Raw genomic sequence first — 18853 nt, 5'->3', positions numbered from 1 at the left:
ACCACTTGGTATCGCTACGTGGAAAGCTGTGATTGCGCGCTGCGCTGTTGAAGCGTCTATCGCTTACTAGCTTTGGAGTGTTGTTCTCAAACACTTTTTCTGCGTAGTGATCGTAGTCTATGAGCACCGTGAACCTGGGGTGGTAAAACGATAGATCCCCGGGCACAAAATATCAAACAAAAAAGAGGAGTCACCAGCAGCATGTTCTCTTCATTTCAACAACGGACCACTTTGTTCGACAACAAAGAAGTTGCTTAGTCTACATTCCAACGAGTTTGAAATTGTCCTCTTTTCAGGATTTTTCTATGAACTGTCGCAGAAATTCGCAGACTCAGCGTCAAGACTCGTTGCTCAACACAGCCGTTGGAAACCGAGAGTACACCACGGTATTAAAATGTAACTATTGAAGTTGAAGAATAAAATTAACCAGCAGCTGTGAAGAATTTTAAGACGACGAAAATTTCCTAGATAAACTCAGGGATACCAAAACAGTACGGGATGCGCAACTACGCCCCTAGTGATCATTTTTGACGCCAACTGACGGTACACTCACACATGGCAGTGATGAGTGATCAGTGATGGCACATTTGCACAGTACTCAGCACTCAGCACTAGCAGTCAGTGACCACAGGAAATCAATAGTCTACGGTTATCGGTGATTAACCTGATCTGTGGGCTACTGTATATTTTAGTTAAATTGTAAGGCCAATTTACAGAGACATTGCAGCCCGTGAGTAGAAATATATTTTAATGTTACAATTGGTTTATAACTAAGGGTGTTCACTGTGTGGTTAGTGTTAAAATCAGTATTATTCAAGAAGGAGTAGATTACCTGACTATTTTATGCATGAAGCCTAACCCTTTCTAAAAGTTACTGATAAGTGGCACATGAAAACAGATGTGTAGTGGTGTCAGGCCTAACTGTCCAATTTTGCAAAGAGACATTGAGGTTAATCTGGTATTAAAAAATGATTGCCTACTGTATTTTAATCATTATGTAATACTGTAGGCCTATATACTATAGCCTAACTAACCAAATATAGAGCTTTGCAAAAGGGTGCAACCTATTTCGTCCCTTGAACACTTCGTACCCCGATTTCAGAGGACGAAATCAGAGTACGAATTGTTCAGGGACAAAATAGGTTGCATTCTTTGCAAAACACATTTATGTTATGTGCTGTAGAATAGAAATTATTAATGCTATTTATTAACCAAAACATACAATTTTGCAACATTACAATTTTGCTTACCCTATTGTACGGTACGGTAACTCCCTAAAACAGTAATTCTGTTTATTTATAGCTTTTCTACTTGTACAATATTACAGTTCAAGGTGAAATTCTGCTCCAGTATTATAAGATTTTTTATGCAATATGGGATACTATTGTTGTGCTCCAGGGTGCAAAGTTGGTAATCGTGCGTTTAAAAGAACTGGGGAAAAAGTTTCAATGTTTCGATTTCCAGCAGATCCTGAATTGCGTAAGGCTTGGATTAGAGCTATATCCAGGGAAAATTTAACTGTGACACCACACACAAGAACTTGTGGTAAGCATTTCTACGGAGATGATTTTGAAACAACATCAATCGATAGCCACTTAGATCGCCAACAACGCAGAGAGTCTGCGAAACTTAATCAGCCACGGTTGAAGCCATCAGCTGTGCCTCGCATTTTTGCTGGCCTGCCTCACTATCTGACAAAACCGGCTCCAGTAAAGCGCTCAACTTCTGCTGCAACTGCCACAGAAAGACTGAAAAAAGACAAAGCTAAACTTCAAGATCAAAATGAAGAATTTCTGTTGCAAGACTCTTGTTGTGATTTGGGTTCTTTAAAAGATAAACTCAATGAAGTGGTTATTCCTTCTGGATATATCAAATTGTTAAAAGAATCTTCTTTGGAATTCCACTTTATAACATATAACAATGGCAGCCACATTTCTCCTCAGTTAATGGCATCTTTGGTGGTAGGGGAAACTTTAGATGTGCATGCATTTGTATGTTCTATTTCTGTGCCACAAGAAACATTTCAGCATCTGATGAGCTCCGATTCATTAAGCAAAGTATCAGAGCTTTGCAATATTCTGGCATTCTGCAAAAACCTTATAGAATCACCAAGTGGTAACAATAGTAAGACTTTTGCCAAGTCGGCTGTTGCAGCCCTTGAGCAATGCAAAGCAAACCTGGAAGAAAACGAAAGCCAAGATGAAGGTTTACCCCTAATTTAATTTGTGTCCGAGCAACTTCAGTTGTTGTACATAGATAAAAATGGCCGACGGTATTCACCCAGGTTACTAACCATGTCGTTTCTGTGGCAGCTCACTAGCAACTCACTATACAAAAAGCTTAGTGAGTTTTTTATACTGCCATCAGTCAGAAGACTTCAGCAAGTTTCGAGTGATTGTAATGTAGAGACTAAATCTATAGATTTGCAATACCTGAAGCACGAACTGTCGACTTATCTGAAGGAGAAAAAATGGTAACCTTGCTTATTGATGAGGTATACACTGCACAAAGGGTTGAATATTGCAATGGCGCTTTCATTGGATTAACAGAGGAAGGCCAACGAGCGAAAACCGTGTTGACATTTATGGTGCAATCAGTATGTAAAAAATATAAAGATGTTGTGTGCCTGGTGCCAATTGAAAAGATAAGTACACAGCTGCTTCGAACCTTCTTTAACAAAGTGATGCAATCTCTAGATGAAATTTTCTTTGTTGTTGCTATATCTGTTGACAATCATGTGTGCAATAGGTAAGCTTATAATATGCTTGATGACAACTATCTATAGCAAATTTAATAGGATTACAGGGTGTTTCAAAAATTTAACACCATTAACCTTTAATATGTATTAAAATCAAGGTTGTGAAAAATCCTATGTTTATGGGTTTTTTTACAACAATGATTTCAATACATTTCAAAGGTAAATGGTGTCAGATTTTTTTAAACACCCTGTCACGTATTATATTTTAATCCTATTTCAATATTGTTTTTCACAACCCGTCCATAAAACAGAATTTTTAAAAATGTGAAAATAGAAGAAATGCTGTTCAGAATTGTTGTTAAACCTTGATTATCATTTTATAATAACATGCTAAAGCATTAGGCTATTGTTTTCACATTCAATCAAAGTCCAACCGGTTTTATGATATCTGAAAATTTTTTGCAAAAAAATTGGACTGCAAATGGTTAAAATGTAATAGTTTTTATACAAACAATTTCTGCACTAAAGTCCCAATATGGAGAAAAGTTACAAGTTTATTGCAAACTGTTTTTCGCCAGTTTTTTTTTTTTGGCTGACAAAACTGAAACAACCTCGATTGAAAGAAGTGGTGTCACGTTTTTTGAAACATCTTGTCTATTGAATGAAACTGGTTTAATATTACATGCTAAAATTTATGTGTGATTTATAATGGGTTATGCATTTTCAGGAAGTTGTTTATGGATTTATGTGGAAGCAATAAGCTCTCAAACAGCATTGCACACCCTTCAAGGAATGGAGAGCGTTTATTTCTCTTGTTTGACTTCACCCACAACTTTAAAAACATTTTTAACAATTTTGTGAATAAGAAGCGATTCCACATTCCTCATATTTCTCCTCATATTTCCACATTCCTCAATATTGCCCGCACCTCACCTCTACACGCTTTAAGTAAGTACAGTAGCTTTTGTAAGCAGGGCTCAAATGAAGAACCTCCCCGGTCCTTTGGAGTGATGATGATCGCCCCTACAAAGGTTGACTCAAACTTAACTTCCCTCTCCCCCAGAAAATGGTCACGGGATCTTCAGTTGATCCTTCAACCCTATGCAGGCTACATTTTCACATTATTTAGTCATCTAACTTGTTTTAGTTTGTATAAGAAAATTACATTATATATTTATTGTATCATAAAACAATGAAAACTATTAATACTACAAAAAGTGCTCAATGCCAAGCAAAAAGGCAAAGCAGAGCGAATTAAATCAAATATAGTTATTATTATTTGAAGCCTTTACAAATTGTTTCACCTATCGGATCAACTGATCCGATAGGTGAAACAATTTGTAAAGGCTTCAAATAATAATAACTATATTTGATTTATTGTATCATATATATATAATCCAGAAATTGATTGCAGCAGTTGCAATTCATATATAATTTTGGTTTTTCACTTGCAGGTGTGTTTAGTGAATCCACCGTAAATGGACTTCTTATGTATGCTGACACCAATCCGGGCTTTAAGGAAACTGCCAAATTTCTCCAATTCATCTGCAATGTTTGGAAGGTGATGTCTGTCAAAACACCATTCAAAGGTATATTTTCCAAGTGTGATTAATATTTTTAAATATAGCCAGTCGTTACGGCACGTCGGCACAGGTCACTAGTTTTCTCTGGGCATATTTTCTGTACAGTTTATGCACAACTTTTTAGAAAGCTGCACAAAGATTTTTTGCAATTGAAGTAAAACATTTGGATTTTTTCCTAGAATTTTATTACTTTTTTGTACAAATGACCTAGTTGTTACTTACAGAGTAAGTTTAGAAGCTCATTGAAAAATCAATCTGATTATGTTTTGAATTTTGAGACTAAAAGATGCAAAAATGCACACGGCCTTGCACTTGGTATACAGGGAACCTTTACTTTAGAACTCTAACCAGCCTTCACTATTTTTAACAACTTTTATATATATATTTCAGGCATGGCAAAAAATGATGAGATGTGCATGCCAATGAAGTTCACTTCAACGGAAGAAGAAAAACCTGCAAATTTACACTTTCTTAAGTCAGCAAAGGATATTTTAGTGAAATGGCAGCAATCCGGCACTTCTGGGCTTACAGACCAAACATTCCTAGCATGCATTCAAACCATGTCTGCAATGCCTGAACTTGCTCAATACTTGCACGACAAGATTGGATTGAAGTATGTGTTACCGGGAAAATTTACCTCTGATCCAATCGAAGGCCGTTTCGGGTGGTACCGCCAGGTTAGTGGAGGAAACTTTTTTATGTCCATAAAGCAACTGCTTGAGGCAGAAAAGAAAATACGCAAGTTGAGTTTGCTTCAACAACATGGCATACTGGCTGCATCCAAATTATGTTCGCTTGACTCTATTTCTCTGGGAAGCGGAAAGCTTATTAATGCAGACAGCTCCATTGTTTCTTGGCTCGAAAGGTTTTTCTCAGAGGTAACACTTGATGATTTGTCGGAGACAGATGCAAATGTGGCATATTTTGTGAGTGGCTACATTGCAAGAAGTATATCCCGAAGACGACGGTGTTCGCCCTGTAAAGTTCTGTTGGTAAAAAGTGATGACTGCCCAGCCCCAACATGTGAATCTGAAGAGCATGTGAAATTGTTTGAAATTGCCAATCGAGGTGGTCTGTCTGTCCCAACAGAATTTTGTTTTTCTGCAACAACATTGGCTGTTCACTATTACAGTGCAGTGATATCTGATTATAATGCAAAAGAGAAGTTGTGGACTGCACCAAACCAGCGCTCCGTGTTTATACGAGCCCTGAAAAAGATAGTGGAGGCGTCGAACGTTTACAGAGGTGCATTCAAACAGATGTGTTCTGCAGGCCACTCAAATTTCGAACTTATTCTTCAAACAGCATTTAATTGTTTTGCTAAAAATGAGTTGAAACGTTTTAATGCACCTGGACGTGAGGAACCAGAAAAAACGGCCCGGAAAGTACGAAAACTTACCAGTGGCAGTGGTACAAAAACTGCATCATGACTTACATTAATTAGAAATTTAGGAAAGCCACGGACCCTTTAGCCCCCCTGCTACGTCTATGGTTATTTTACCGGTACTAGGTGTAATGTATTGGAACCGCACTGTTGCACTCTTAATTTTGTGTGGGAATTCGCCCTTGCCAGTGTCCCGCGTTTTGCTTTACGCGCTTTTCATGAGAGCAAGTCTTTTAGGCGCAGACAGTTAGGCGCCAGTCAAATAGGCGCGCACACTGTGGTCTGTGGCGTCTGGATATTTAGGTGCGGAGCACTGTGGCGCCCGTTCATTTAGGTGCTATTCCTAGTAAAGTCTGCAGATTGTATCAGCTTGGCATGTAGGGCAATGCTTTTCACACAAAATGTTGTATTGAACAGAAAAACATAATGTTTTTTAATGCGCGTGTTCGGCACTTATTTGTTGTTAGTCCAGGTTTGCGGCGGCGAAAGCTTTATCAATAAATTATTCAAGTTTGCGAACATAACTGAGTTCACTTTTAGTGAGTCAAATAATAACTACCGGTACACTAAACATCAGTAAAAAATATACCGTAGTCTATATTCAAGCGGGTGGTAGGCTTGAGTGAAGAGTAGCCTAACTTAGTTTTCCATCAAAACCCCGACTAGGTTTAATAACGAGCAAAGTCGCACCATTATGCTTGCAACTTGTAGGCAGGGTTCATAATGCTCTATGGAAATGTATTATTATTCATGTTGTAAAGCGTTGTCTCATACGTAGCCTACTCGCAATACGACCAGTCGACCAATCCATCCCGAGTAAAAGTAATTGCGAAAGATAACAGATTAAGTAAAGTTCCATCTGGCTGCAACCTGTGTTCAGGATGCATTGCAAATGTCCTGTGGAGATGTGCTAACACCAAGAGTAGTAGAGCGTTGTCTGGCACCTCATCTCCACACGCGCATTAACAAAACAACATATGTTTCTAACCAATGTAACATTATATGTGAAAAGCATTGCCCTACATGCCAAGCTGATACAATCTGCAAACTTTACTAGGAATAGCACCTAAATGAACGGGCGCCACAGTGCTCCGCACCTAAATATCCAGACGCCTAACTGTCTGCGCCTAAAAGACGTGGACCCCTTTTCATGACGTCATAATTGGTCGCCTTTAGGCTTTCTTGACAGTGTTGTGCTATTTCTTCTTACATTCTGACATTTATTACATTATTACAATTATAAGTTCAATCGACTTAGTGTCGGAGTCATGTTGTAGTTGTCGAAGTCTGTGCAACATTACATGGTGTCAGAGATGGATTCGATGCAAGCAACAAAGTCAGAGATGAATTTCCAACAAGGAAATGTTGCAGATAATTTTAAAAAGTGGAGGCAGATGGTCGAGTTAACGTTCAAATTTGCGAATTTTTGTGATAGTAGGAAAACTAATCACCGAACGTCTAGGCCATTATACCCGCAGTCAAATCTAGAAGAATGCAGCTACTTGTTGCTGCTGATGAAAACGCTATTGCTGATGAAAGCGTTGCTGCTGATAAAAATGTTATTGCTGATAAAAGCGTTGCTGCTGATGAAAACGTTATTGCTGAATGCTGATGAAAACGTTGCTGTAGATGATTTTAACGACGAGCCCAATGTGCCATGTAAAAATAATATGCCAGCACCGTGTACTACCCGTTCTGGCCGGATAGTGAAGCCGCCTGATAGATATGGTGTTTGTGTAACTTGAATCGTTTTGTATGTATAGTGATACGTGGAGATTTCGTGTTGTGCATCATGCATACAATGTAGACTTGTGCTGTTATCGGAGTTTGCACAACGAGAGTATACGAACTATAAGTTTAATGCTTGCTGTTCACTTTGAGTCACTGGAAAATTGTGTAGTAAACGTGACATCGTTATTGCATCTGCAGTTAATAGTGTACTTCACTCCATAATTTTAATCTGTTTGTGTATCGATAGATAGTTCCTTTCTTTCTTCAGACAAAGGGGAATGTAATGTATTGGAACCGCACCGTTGCACTCATAATTGTGTGTGGGAATTCGCCCTTACCAGTGTCTCGCATTTTACTTTGCGCGCTTTTCATGACGTCATAATTGGTCGCCTTTAGGCTTCCTTGACAGTGTTGCACCATTCTTTTTACATTCTGACATTTATTACGTTATTATAATTATAAGTTCAATCGACTTAGTGTCGGAGTCATGTTGTAGTTGTCGAAGTCTGTGTAACATTACACTAGCAAGCTCCTACTTATTCCTTGTTGTTTGCAATTAATTTTGACAAAGTACTTGAAAAGATAGAAATCGTTTGAATTTGCATAACGTTAGAAATAACTAATTTATTTGGTCGATATGCGTTGTATTTAATGTGCTGGCGTTATTTTATCATAGAACTTTACATATTTCTTGATTTTACAATTGTTTTTTAACAACGTAACTGAAGATGCAAGTCGTTTACACATGCGAAACGTTGGAAATAAAACAGAGAAGATGTCAGTCACTTGTATATTGCAAAACGTTAATCATCATTGTGCTTATATGGTAACTGCAGGCTTTGCAAATAGCTTAGAAAAGCAATGGCTTTTATTGCGACAACGTCGTACCTTCAGTTGGCGCCTCGTATTTGTAGTTTCGCGGATAAACTGTAATCTGTATAATGCAATTGAATAATTATTGAAAGCTACCAGAATCGGCCACGAATATTAATAACATAACTTGATCGGATTGTTCTTCGAAGAACGTAGCGAAAGACCCAACACTTTGAATTTTGCAGCGCTATTCTGTTCTGAAACAAAGGTAGTATTTGAAACAAAAGTATTTGATTGAAACAAAGGTAGACCAAGCAGTGCCGGATTAACCAAGTGCGGGGCCTGTAGCAGATTGATTTGATGTAGCCTACAGATAATGACTGGGAAGTAATTGAATATTTTATAGATTTATTATAGTGTAGCCGCTCTTGCCCCATCGTGTTTCGCAGATAGGCTAGCTTTTAATCAACTTTAATTTATGAAAATGATCTCTCTCCAGTAGGCTACAATTAGTTACCAACTTACCATCACACATAGATAAACGCGTAACAAATTGTCAATGTTAGGAAACGTGGTGTCAATATTGTTTTCTTCAATCGAAGTGAAATAGTTGAGTTCTGGAGAGGAGCAATCAATAGCAATGTGCTTTACGAATTGGTGTATGCCTCGCGACGTTGCTGCAGCGCAGATTGTAGGCCGTCCAATACTGCAAGGAAATCTTCCACCGGGAATCTGTCTTTAGTTGATATCCATTGCATCTGAAACTGAACGGCCACTGCCTACATTCTCATCGTGCGTTCGATTTTGGAGAATTCTTCTTGTGCTTGTTGGTCGGTAATCCGGCAGTTGAGTCAGCTTCTGCGCCACTGACTCAAACTTAGCGAATTGTTCTCTAAAAGTCTGTAGGGATCTTGTCCAAGGCAATCGGCAAGATTGATACTCTTCTCACTGGTGTACACTGTACAGTACAGACGTACAGTCGAATAATCTTTTTTTTTTTAAATATTTATGACGGGGTAAAGTGGATCACCACTGTTTGTTTGTTTATCTTTATCCTGCATTGCGGGAAAGCGGACTTGAGCGCTATGCATCGGTGTACGCCTTCCGACATACACCTGACCCACGCTGCAGCCGACGGCAATGTCTGTTTCCGGTTGTCTACTCTACTTATGACGTGAATTTGGTACTACCCATTACTCGAAATCGATCACTAGGTAGAGGCAATTATCGTATAGTTTCTTGCCCAGAGAAACAACAGCAAGTGCGGGTGGCTGGAGTCGAACATGCAGGCTCTCGACTGCGAGCCCAACGCGCTAACCACTCGGCCACGGCTGCCGACCAGTCGAATAATCTTTCAAACAACTAGTATCGTGGCACTCGATCAGGCAGTTGCCTCCAGCGGAAATTACTGGCTTTTAAAGTTTACAATAATTAGGAAGGGATAAGACGTTGGGACTAAGTAATTTAATCCTACAACTATAATATTCTCCCATGCCATTCCAGTTTGCAAGCCAAAAATTACTTACCAACTATGTTCGACAGTTTTTTTTGCAAAAAAGATGTTTGCTCACCAAGCGCGGGGCCCGTAGCAGCTGCTACTGTAGTTAATCCGGCGCTGAGACCAAGAATGATTTGGACATCAAACATCACTAAATGGACAAAATTAAGTTATAAAAATGTAGTACGAACAGCTCATGGTCGAGAACAATGGCGCATTGTGTCCAACCCTCAATACGAGGAAGGAACGTAATGATGATGATGATTCTGTTCTGCAGACGAGCTTTTTCACGTATGACGTCACAGACAAGCTAAAACGTTTAACTTTGATGTTTATTATGTCATGTCACCTATTGTTATCCTATTGTTACGTGTTGTGACTATCAATTACATGCAAGATTTGTGGGTAAATTCCCAGTAACTTTCCATTCATACTTCATATGTTACAAAAGAATGTTGTTTGTTAAAAATTAGAATATCTGAACAAACTAAAATGTCATAAAAACATTTGGCGCCAAAAACCAATACTATCACTTTTACAAGTTACAGCTGATTGAATGTTGTTGTGTTATGTGCATTCGGCAATTGACAGTGCTTTCTATGAATGTGGTTTCCTGTCAGATGATAAACTTTTATAGAGAGTGAAAGAAACCTTTTATTTTGTCTGTTGCGAAAAATAGTATACGGTACAAATATATTCAACAACAGACGGAAAGTGTATAGTTATCGTTTAGTTTTCGAGAAAAGAGTAAGAATTGGGTTTGAGAGCAATAGGTTTTCAATGTTTAATTGAGAGGTGAACAGCAATTTGCCTTTCTTGAACATCGTTAGGATTTGGATGCACAACTGTAGCGATGTCAAGTATTTACTTTCTGAAACTCAGGTAAGCATTGCTTCATACGAAATTGTATGACTTATGTGAAGCTTAGTGATAATATACTACAAGACATGCTTTTAATTTATCCTTACCAAAGTCTCTATTATAATTCATCAAACAGCTCTTCAAAAATTAGCTCTCTAATAAAGTGAATAAAAGGCTTTTCAAAATCGAGCAAACTCACTTGTTAAATGTTCTTTTTTACATTTGTTACGTAAATTTACATTAAAAATTAAGTGGCGATGATATACGGTAGTCATTACTGTTGTACAGCAAGTAATTTATTTTGGTCAAATGCTGAACAACATGCACAAAAAACAAGTTATAAGTTACGTTTGTGTTTTAAACTGTTGCAGAACGAAACCCATTAAATGCGGTGTTAATTATTTATACTGTAACTTGCATTACTGTTTGTATTTAATTTGACATCTCACGGTTTTTTTTGTCGAGGTAATGCTTTCCAGAGTGTTGAATGAGGAGTCCCCAATCAGAGACTTAGCTAGAGAGAAAACTTTAGAGGGCTAAAAACAACTATTGGGGTGATATGTCATTCAACATGAAATATCATGGTAATAAAACATATTTTCTTGGGAGGTAAGATAAACTTTTGAGAGGCGATTGCCCCCCAAGCTCCCCCGTGGATACGTTCCACTCCGGAGTGCAATAACTTTTTTTGTAGCTTACTTCATTTTGTCGTCTTGACTGTTTCGGAAAAGTCAATTTTAGACTTTTCTTTGGGCGACGTCGATTTTGGCAGTGGTGAGGTCTTCAACGTTAACCTCCTAGAAGATGTTTGGACCTCTTTCTAGTGAAGCTTCTTTCTTCCTTCTCTGAAGCTGAGGATTTATCCCTTTACCACCTTAAAAATGCCTTGAAATGTGTCTATTTATTATACCATTAACCTGATTTGCTCTGTTACCAGGACTCACCGCAAGCAGGGGCTCGCAAGAAGGTTGACAACGTGAGTCCTCACTGCTGTCTGCATTACTTATGTCAGACTGTAATTGTCAACAGTCTTTCCCGTTTTTTTTTAAACCGTTCAAACAAAAGCGAAGAGCACAAAGCTAAATTAAATGTGCTATGAAAATCTATAATAGCGAAGGCGATTTTAGTCATGTTGCGCACAGTGAGAGCGACTGGCTATAACGACTATAGTCGTGACGCGCTCTGGACAAGTTAACCGCGTGCTGCTGATGAGAATCGGTTTGTTTGGGCACGTCTTGTTTTTTATCATAACCTTACAATTTGCTTAAAAAATATATAGAATTTTGTGGTTTTAACAAGGTTTGCAAAAAAAAACGTTTTTTTTTTTTAAAAAGCCAGCCCGGGTTTTATGGGCAAAATGAGTTTTATCACATATAAGCTTCCGAAGATTTTTTTTGCCGAATTTGTTTATTGGCGAATAAGTTGACCATTATATGCAATAGCAGTGGCTCCCAACTCATGGGTCGCGACCCAAAGTTGGGTCGCCTGATAATTTTTTTGGGTCGCTTTTTTTTCAGGCATATTGTATCTTGGGCGAAAAAAATAACAATAAAAAAAATTTAAAACGTGATGAGATCGATCACAAAACTGGAAAATATAAACACAAGTCATGAAGCGTTTCATGTGGAGACATCGGAAAGCTTTGTAGCATGATCGTAGTGCAAGAAGTTTTAACAATTTTCGCTTTTATTATTGTTATTACTATTAACTTATTAAATGTAAACCCAACAAAAATTTCAGTCTCAAACATAAATTAACTTGACAAAGTTACGGGATATATATTGTAACGTGCACTATATGTCACGAACGCTATGTCGAACAAACTATGACAAAGTTTTCCACACGTTGGACCACGCATAGTCTGGTGTGGTAAAACGCATCAAAGGCAAAGCCCCAAGTGCAGAGTGCTGTATGGACTTATTGCTTTCTCCACAGAGAGGCCTTTGCTGCAAAAAAGCTGTCTCAAGACTGCACGAAGTGTTGAATGATAATAATAATGTTATGTTTTATTTATTGTCGCTCTACAACAGCTAAGGTCTTTTAGCGACAGGGCTCATTTTTAATTTATATCAGGTTTACGATGTTATCACATTATTACCCGACTCATTCTCACTGCGCTATGCAGGATAGAACACAATCGGTACCGTTTTTAAAGTCTTCGGTTTGACCCGACCTGGAATCGATCTCAGATCTACCAGCACCAGAGCCGAAGGCGAAACCACTCGGCCACTGACCTGGTAAGAATGATGGGAAGTGTGTAAACTTCAACAAAACAAGTCCACTAAATCGGCATTTGTTTTCGTTTTTGTGGATTCTAATTATTATTATCAAGCATTGCTGTTGCACACAGAAGTGTGATAGTTGTCACGAGGTCGTGTCCTGAAGCGAGTTTGTAATTTGCGAGAGGAGATTGCTATTTTCCTGAGGCAACAGAACTGTGTGAGATTAGCCGAGAAGTTTTTGCAAGAAGATTTCAAGGCAAAAGTTGCTTACCTTGCCGATATATTTGACTCTCTGAATTGTCTAAATTTATATATGCAAGGCAACGGTTTTACGGTGACTGATCATGCCGCAAAAGTTTCTGCTTACCGTACCACAAAAAATTCATATTCTGGAAAATTTATGTCACCAGAGATGAGTACTGGCTATCAGGGGCGCCGGAACGATTTTTGACTGGGGGGGCAGGATTACGAAAAAAGGGCACTTTTGTTTACTAGAAGGCCTATTTTTTTCAAGTTTTAAGATAAAATATAGCGATAATGCTAATCTATCAGCTCACTATGTATTGAGTAATGATAGCCTACAAGTGTCCGGTATACAAAGAAGGGCATCATGCTATGTTATAATGATGTTGTAACGTTTCTGGGTTTGATGGTTGGTTGCTTCTGACTAAGAGTGGCTGACAACGACACTAGATTGTTGGTATCAGAAAGTACATCTTGTATTACGCCACGTGTGAAGCGATCAAGGCGGATTCAGAAACGTCACTGACTTCCCGTGGTGAGAGCGTAGATCGAAAAGGAAAGAAGATTACCACACCAGTGTGTTTTATAGGCGAAATCAGTCACCCTTGGCGAGTGCTGCCAGACGCAATGCTAATTAATTAAAACTTGAAACAGTTGAGAGTACGGTAGGCTAAGCAATTGAATTAAGATAACTGCACTGCAGAATATTGGTTTATGACGAATACGAGACAGCAGTCGGTACAATGTAACCTACTGTCAAGCCTTAAAGCGGCCGGCGGCCATGGCCGCTAAGTAGTGCTTGAATAACCGCCGGTGCTACCTCCTCAATCGGCCAAGTTTGGCCGCCGGTCTCTTCTAGCCAATTATTTAATTTCGCAATAGAATGATCCTGGATTAGGGGAAGGTGGGGCAAGACGGGACACTTAACTTTAATCGATGTTTTGCAGAATTCCTTTTTATCAATATCGGTAACTTTGGTATCATGTTATTTCTATTGCACACCACTACCAACCAGCAAGATGCAAAGACTCAGTTAGTATCGCATGACCTTATAATTAACAAAAACAAAAAAAATTAATTTGTCCCATCTTGACCCACACCTGGGGCAGGACGGGACGCGTATTGTTCATATGAGGAATCACCTGTAAAACCACAAATCTACTGATAATATCTTGTAATTTCAAAAATGACTTGCATTTACAGCACACGTAATTACATCAGGGCGCAATGACAGACTACTTTTTTCCATAAAAATCACATACAAAATTGCCACGCCCATTATAAGCAGAACAGACGTCCCATCCTGCCCCAAGCAGCTCTGTCCCGTTTTGCCCCAATGACTGACATTTTGAAATTTTCTGTTTGTTTATTATATATGCAACTCACATCTAAAAAGTCAGATACCCCAAAAAGCACTTTTATTACTGTATCTCCAGACCACGTATCATCTTCCAAATTTTTCTGAAATCATGCTAAAATGTGAAAAGTTTTGATAAGATTTCTTATAGCAACTAGCCTCTAATCACTTATCTTGTTGCCACGACCACGTTTTTTCTCTGAACATCTCTTTTTTTTGCAAGTCATCGAGAATCATGGTGTCCTTTAACATCTAAATGGGTAGAGGACGCTAAAGCTAATACTTTTAAAAATATCCACGATGTCCCGTCCTGCCCCACGTCCCATCTTGCCCCACCTTTCCCTAACTGACGAAAATATGTAGTATCAAAGAGTGACGCAGAATTAGGTCAGCGCGTCATAATCGCCACAGTTGTATTGTGCGGGAATATTTGTTATTGATGGAATATATCCATCTGCGATCATGATCAGCACTGTAAGTCTTGTTTGTAATTCCCGACGTTTATTTTAACAAAGTGTTCATCCGAAGTGCTAATTTACATCGGCTGGCAATATTGTCGTTTTTATGTCGATTTGATGTTGTCGGACATTGAATCGTTGTTAAAAAGGAGAACTAGGTTAGTTGACATCCGAGGGGAAAACATTTTTGAAATTGATCATATTTAACAAAAAGTATGCTTCTTTTAGTAATGCCCTTCGCATCATTGAAATACCGGTACTTATTTTATTACCTTGCCGTCATCGTCAACACATGTCGAACGTTGTTTTTCGTTGCTGAAAAGAATTCTAGGGGAGTGGCGAACTTCTTTAAAATCAGCCACATTGGAGACACTTGTGCGAGTGTCGTTAGATGGTCCCGCAGTACTGGATTACAATCCCGATAAAGCAGTTATTGCGTGGTGCAACGATTCTATTGTAGGACGTCGCTTAGGCCCAGACTTCAACAATGCTAAGTGATCATTTTAGCATTGTTGCAAGTTTAATTCTATTCTATTTAATTCTATTTTACCGCCGAGAAGGAGCTCTCGGTAGGCCACGATGGCTGCAGAAAAAAAAAAAGAGTTTTAAGGCCTGTACTGTGAGGCAAAATTTGTGCCGTAAATATTATTTTGAGGCAAAAATGAAAGATTATAATTAGGCTTAAAGCGAATGGCAGAAGTTGTTATATTGCAAAATGTGCAGTAACTTACATGACCTTAAAAGGGCACCATTGCCCCCCCTGCCCCTCCATCTGCAGAAAAATTGAGGGCAGGGGGGGCATCCGCCCCCCCTGCCCCCCCGCTTCCGGCGCCCCTGCTGGCTATAACGATATATTATTTCCTCAGCTAACGCAATATATCTGTGGCAATGAAGTTGATATTAAGCAAACGATAATTAGACACCTGGAACAGTTTGCCAAAAAGTTTGTGCACTACTATGGAGAATCTCTAACACTTAATAACCAAAATGATTGGATAATTGATCCATTTGTTGGAAAAGATCTGCCTCAACTTTCCACCCATGTGGCAGAACAGTTTATGGACATAATGACAGAAGTAGCAAACCGTATTTCTTCTGCGTCCTTCAAAGACAAATACCCCAAAGATTCTGCAAAACATCCACTTTTGGGCTTCCATGTACAAAGTGTATCCCACAGTTTCACTATTAGGGATTCAAAAACAGATTCCATTTGCAACAACTTGGCTTTGTAAGATTGGATTTAGCGCCATGTGTGTATTGAAAACTGAACAGCGAAACCGGCTGGAAGTTAAAGCCGACATGCGGCTATGCCTAAGCAAAATAACGCCTCGATTTTAAAAACTCATTGACAGCAAGCCAGCACAGCTATCTCATTAGTGATTTGATAAACATATTATTTTCGGAAAAAGTTACTGCTTTTGTAGTGTTGTTTGTTTGCAACACAATCTTGTATGGCTTTTAAAATATTACGACAATTTGCTTGGGTCGCAAGATTTTACCGAACTGAATTTTTTTTTTAAATGGGTCGCCTTAAAAACGAGTTGGGAACCACTGCAATAGCTTATGCATTCATGTGAAAAATTATGTCTCTATTAGGGCCTAGGCAGCGAATTGCTTGATGCTCAGTTTGCTAAATGTAACAAGAATTTGCTTATATATTTGTCTTTCTAGCAGTAGGCTAATTGCAACAAAACTATGCTAGAAAAGATAACAATCACGATGAACACCCAAACTTTGCAGTATTTATTTGATCACTTGTTGAAAATAGCACTTTTAAAAATTGGAACAGAATTTCTCACCTGGTAACACTAGTTTTGTATGTCTAGCCAAACCGTTTTTTTTTTGTTTTTTTTTTAAAAAAAGCAAAAAACCAACCCACCTAGATGGCTCGCCGGACGCGAAAATTTTTTTCCCACCAGATTTCTGTCTCATTTCCATATTTTGGTAAAAGTTTGTATTAAAACCGTGTGAATGCAACATTTTCTCGTTGGCACGGTTGGTTCTGTGGTTTCATCCTCTGCCTACTGATCGGGAGAACGGGGGTTCGACGCCCGTCGTAGTCAAACTTTTTTACGCCCGTCGTAGTCAAACTTTTTTTTTCTTTAAATTAATTTTTGCGGTGCACAAGAGCTTTTCAAAAAAGTAGGGTTAGGAAAAGCTTATATTTTATTATCACTGCACAATTTAATTGGCAAATAGTTATTTCGCAATCTGAATCAACCAATCTCTCAAAACACTTTCGGAAAATCTTACTTTTAGAGTGACTAGAATCAATGAGACAAAAATCTCGTGGGAAAAAAAAATTCGCTACCCGGACAGCTATCCGCTATACAGCCCTAGTTTTAACTAATGTAATACCCATGGTTACAAGCGATATGTATAAACGATAACCTTGGAGCTTAGCTTGTGCTTTGTTGCCTGACAGTTGTTTCGTTCCCTTTTTCTGTTAAATTGGATCCACTAATTTGTGTACAAGTTTGTTCATCTCACGCCCACTTCTATAAATCTTGTTAGGTGCTCCGTAGGCTACTTGCGGAAAAAAGTTGTGGAAAACTAGATTATGGGCTTAATTAGGGACGGTACATTACGGGACGCGCAACTCCGTTGTTCCTTCAACAATAGAAGGGTCAATTGCCAATGTGACATTTTTTTACGCTTTACTGCAGGCTTGCTTTCAACTAAAAACCTTAAATTACTTTAAAACCAACTTCACTCTTCTTATATAACCCATAAAAAGTAAAATATTTTGTAAATTACAAAAAAACGTAACCCTTCTAATGTTGCGGATAAGCCAAAAGCGGATGAAGTTTCGCATCCCTATGATCTACAATCCCTAGCTTAATGCTGCCGTATACTGTCATACAATTTTCTGGAGTGTCTGCACGTGACGTCGGTTCAACACTGCTCAAGAGCGCACGATTGTGTTTGGGCAGGGCAGGCCACATAATGATTCGATGACTGCATGGCCGCGCTCTTGTTTCTTGTGTTGCATCTGTGGGCCCTACAACAATTTGTCACAATCATAATAATGCTTGTTTTTATATAGCGCTGCATCCATCGCAGAATGCGTTGCTCCTCGGCAAGTTTGAGACTGTGCATACATTGGTATGTCCAGGTTTTTTTTTTAAGGTTTGTTTTGGGTGACCGCTAAGTAGTTTTAAGAGACCGCAAGTGTTTCATTTAAATACCAAAAAATGGCCATATTTGCTTAAACGAATTCTTTATTAGGCTACTGGCAGTGCACAATCACAGAACAGATTTTTCACAGAACAAAACTACATACAATCAACGCAACATAAAATGAATTATTCGACAAGGCACAGCTTAAATGATTGTGACAGCGACCAAACAGCCTGCCCAACACGGCCGCCAAACAAGTTTGCTGCACAATCAAACAAAGTGTGCTTGTTGGCTTCTGCTTGTTATGTTTCCACACATAAAAACTGATCATTATGCGCCATAAATCAGAAATAAACATTGACGAGTATCGAAGGTGCACTGCTTTTGTGAATAACTCTTTGATTCAGCTGTTAGCTGTACCTCCACTTATTCTTTTTTCCGGACGTGAACTATTGATCGTAAGCTATATTCGTATTATCGACAAGACATAGCGAGAAACAACCATTACTTTTTTACTGTAGTTGCAAGTCCAAATTTTGGGAAACCGCTGGAGAAATTTGGGGGACCGTTTCGGTCCCCCAAAACACCTTAAAAAAAACAACACTGGGTATGTCCACGCGACATTTGGCCACAGGAGTGAGAAAGCATTTGGATTTAACCGCTCTCAACAGAAAAAGTGCCATTAAAGATCATAGTCTATACTCGATTGTCAAACTTGTTCAAACAACAAACCATCCCTGGAGTCTTTTAGAATTGTACGTAAATGTTTCACCAAATTTGATATTAAAATTCATGAGGCTTTGCTCATAAAATCTTGCAATCCTCGCCTCAATAGGTAGCTGTTTGCCGCAGGCGCCTCCTATCTGCTAAATGTCTTGACGTAAT

General features: G+C 38.7%; 2 protein-coding genes across 2 annotated transcripts; both read left to right on the top strand.

Annotated features, from left to right (window-relative positions):
- Window positions 1–1373: 1373 nt before the first annotated feature.
- Window positions 1374–2222, top strand: LOC145779048 (uncharacterized). Its single transcript, XM_082590627.1, has one exon. The coding sequence runs from the start codon at window positions 1374–1376 to the stop codon at window positions 2220–2222; it is 849 nt and encodes a 282-aa protein (XP_082446753.1).
- A 256-nt stretch (window positions 2223–2478) lies between these two features.
- On the top strand, window positions 2479–5711 carry LOC145779046 (uncharacterized). The gene is made up of 3 exons (XM_082590626.1): window positions 2479–2748; window positions 4153–4287; window positions 4672–5711. Exons 1-3 carry the CDS (start codon window positions 2697–2699, stop codon window positions 5709–5711), a joined length of 1227 nt encoding a protein of 408 aa, XP_082446752.1. The 5' UTR covers window positions 2479–2696.
- Window positions 5712–18853: the final 13142 nt, after the last annotated feature.

This window comes from Aplidium turbinatum, chromosome 10, assembly GCF_918807975.1.
Source record: "Aplidium turbinatum chromosome 10, kaAplTurb1.1, whole genome shotgun sequence".
In the NCBI taxonomy this organism is placed as follows: Eukaryota; Metazoa; Chordata; class Ascidiacea; order Aplousobranchia; family Polyclinidae; genus Aplidium; species Aplidium turbinatum.
Note: the sequence above shows the minus strand (reverse complement) of the source record. Positions and strands in the feature narration are given on the sequence as shown.

What these genes read in the sequence shown, in the direction of transcription:
- LOC145779048 (XM_082590627.1), top strand. Translation starts at nt 1,374, where the DNA reads ATGGGATACTATTGTTGTGCTCCAGGGTGCAAAGTTGGTAATCGTGCG.
- LOC145779046 (XM_082590626.1), top strand. Translation starts at nt 2,697, where the DNA reads ATGAAATTTTCTTTGTTGTTGCTATATCTGTTGACAATCATGTGTGCA. An exon ending in GACAATCATGTGTGCAATAG is followed by an intron (nt 2,749 to 4,152) that starts GTAAGCTTATAA and finishes TTTCACTTGCAG; the next exon opens with GTGTGTTTAGTGAATCCACC. An exon ending in TGTCAAAACACCATTCAAAG is followed by an intron (nt 4,288 to 4,671) that starts GTATATTTTCCA and finishes TATATATTTCAG; the next exon opens with GCATGGCAAAAAATGATGAG.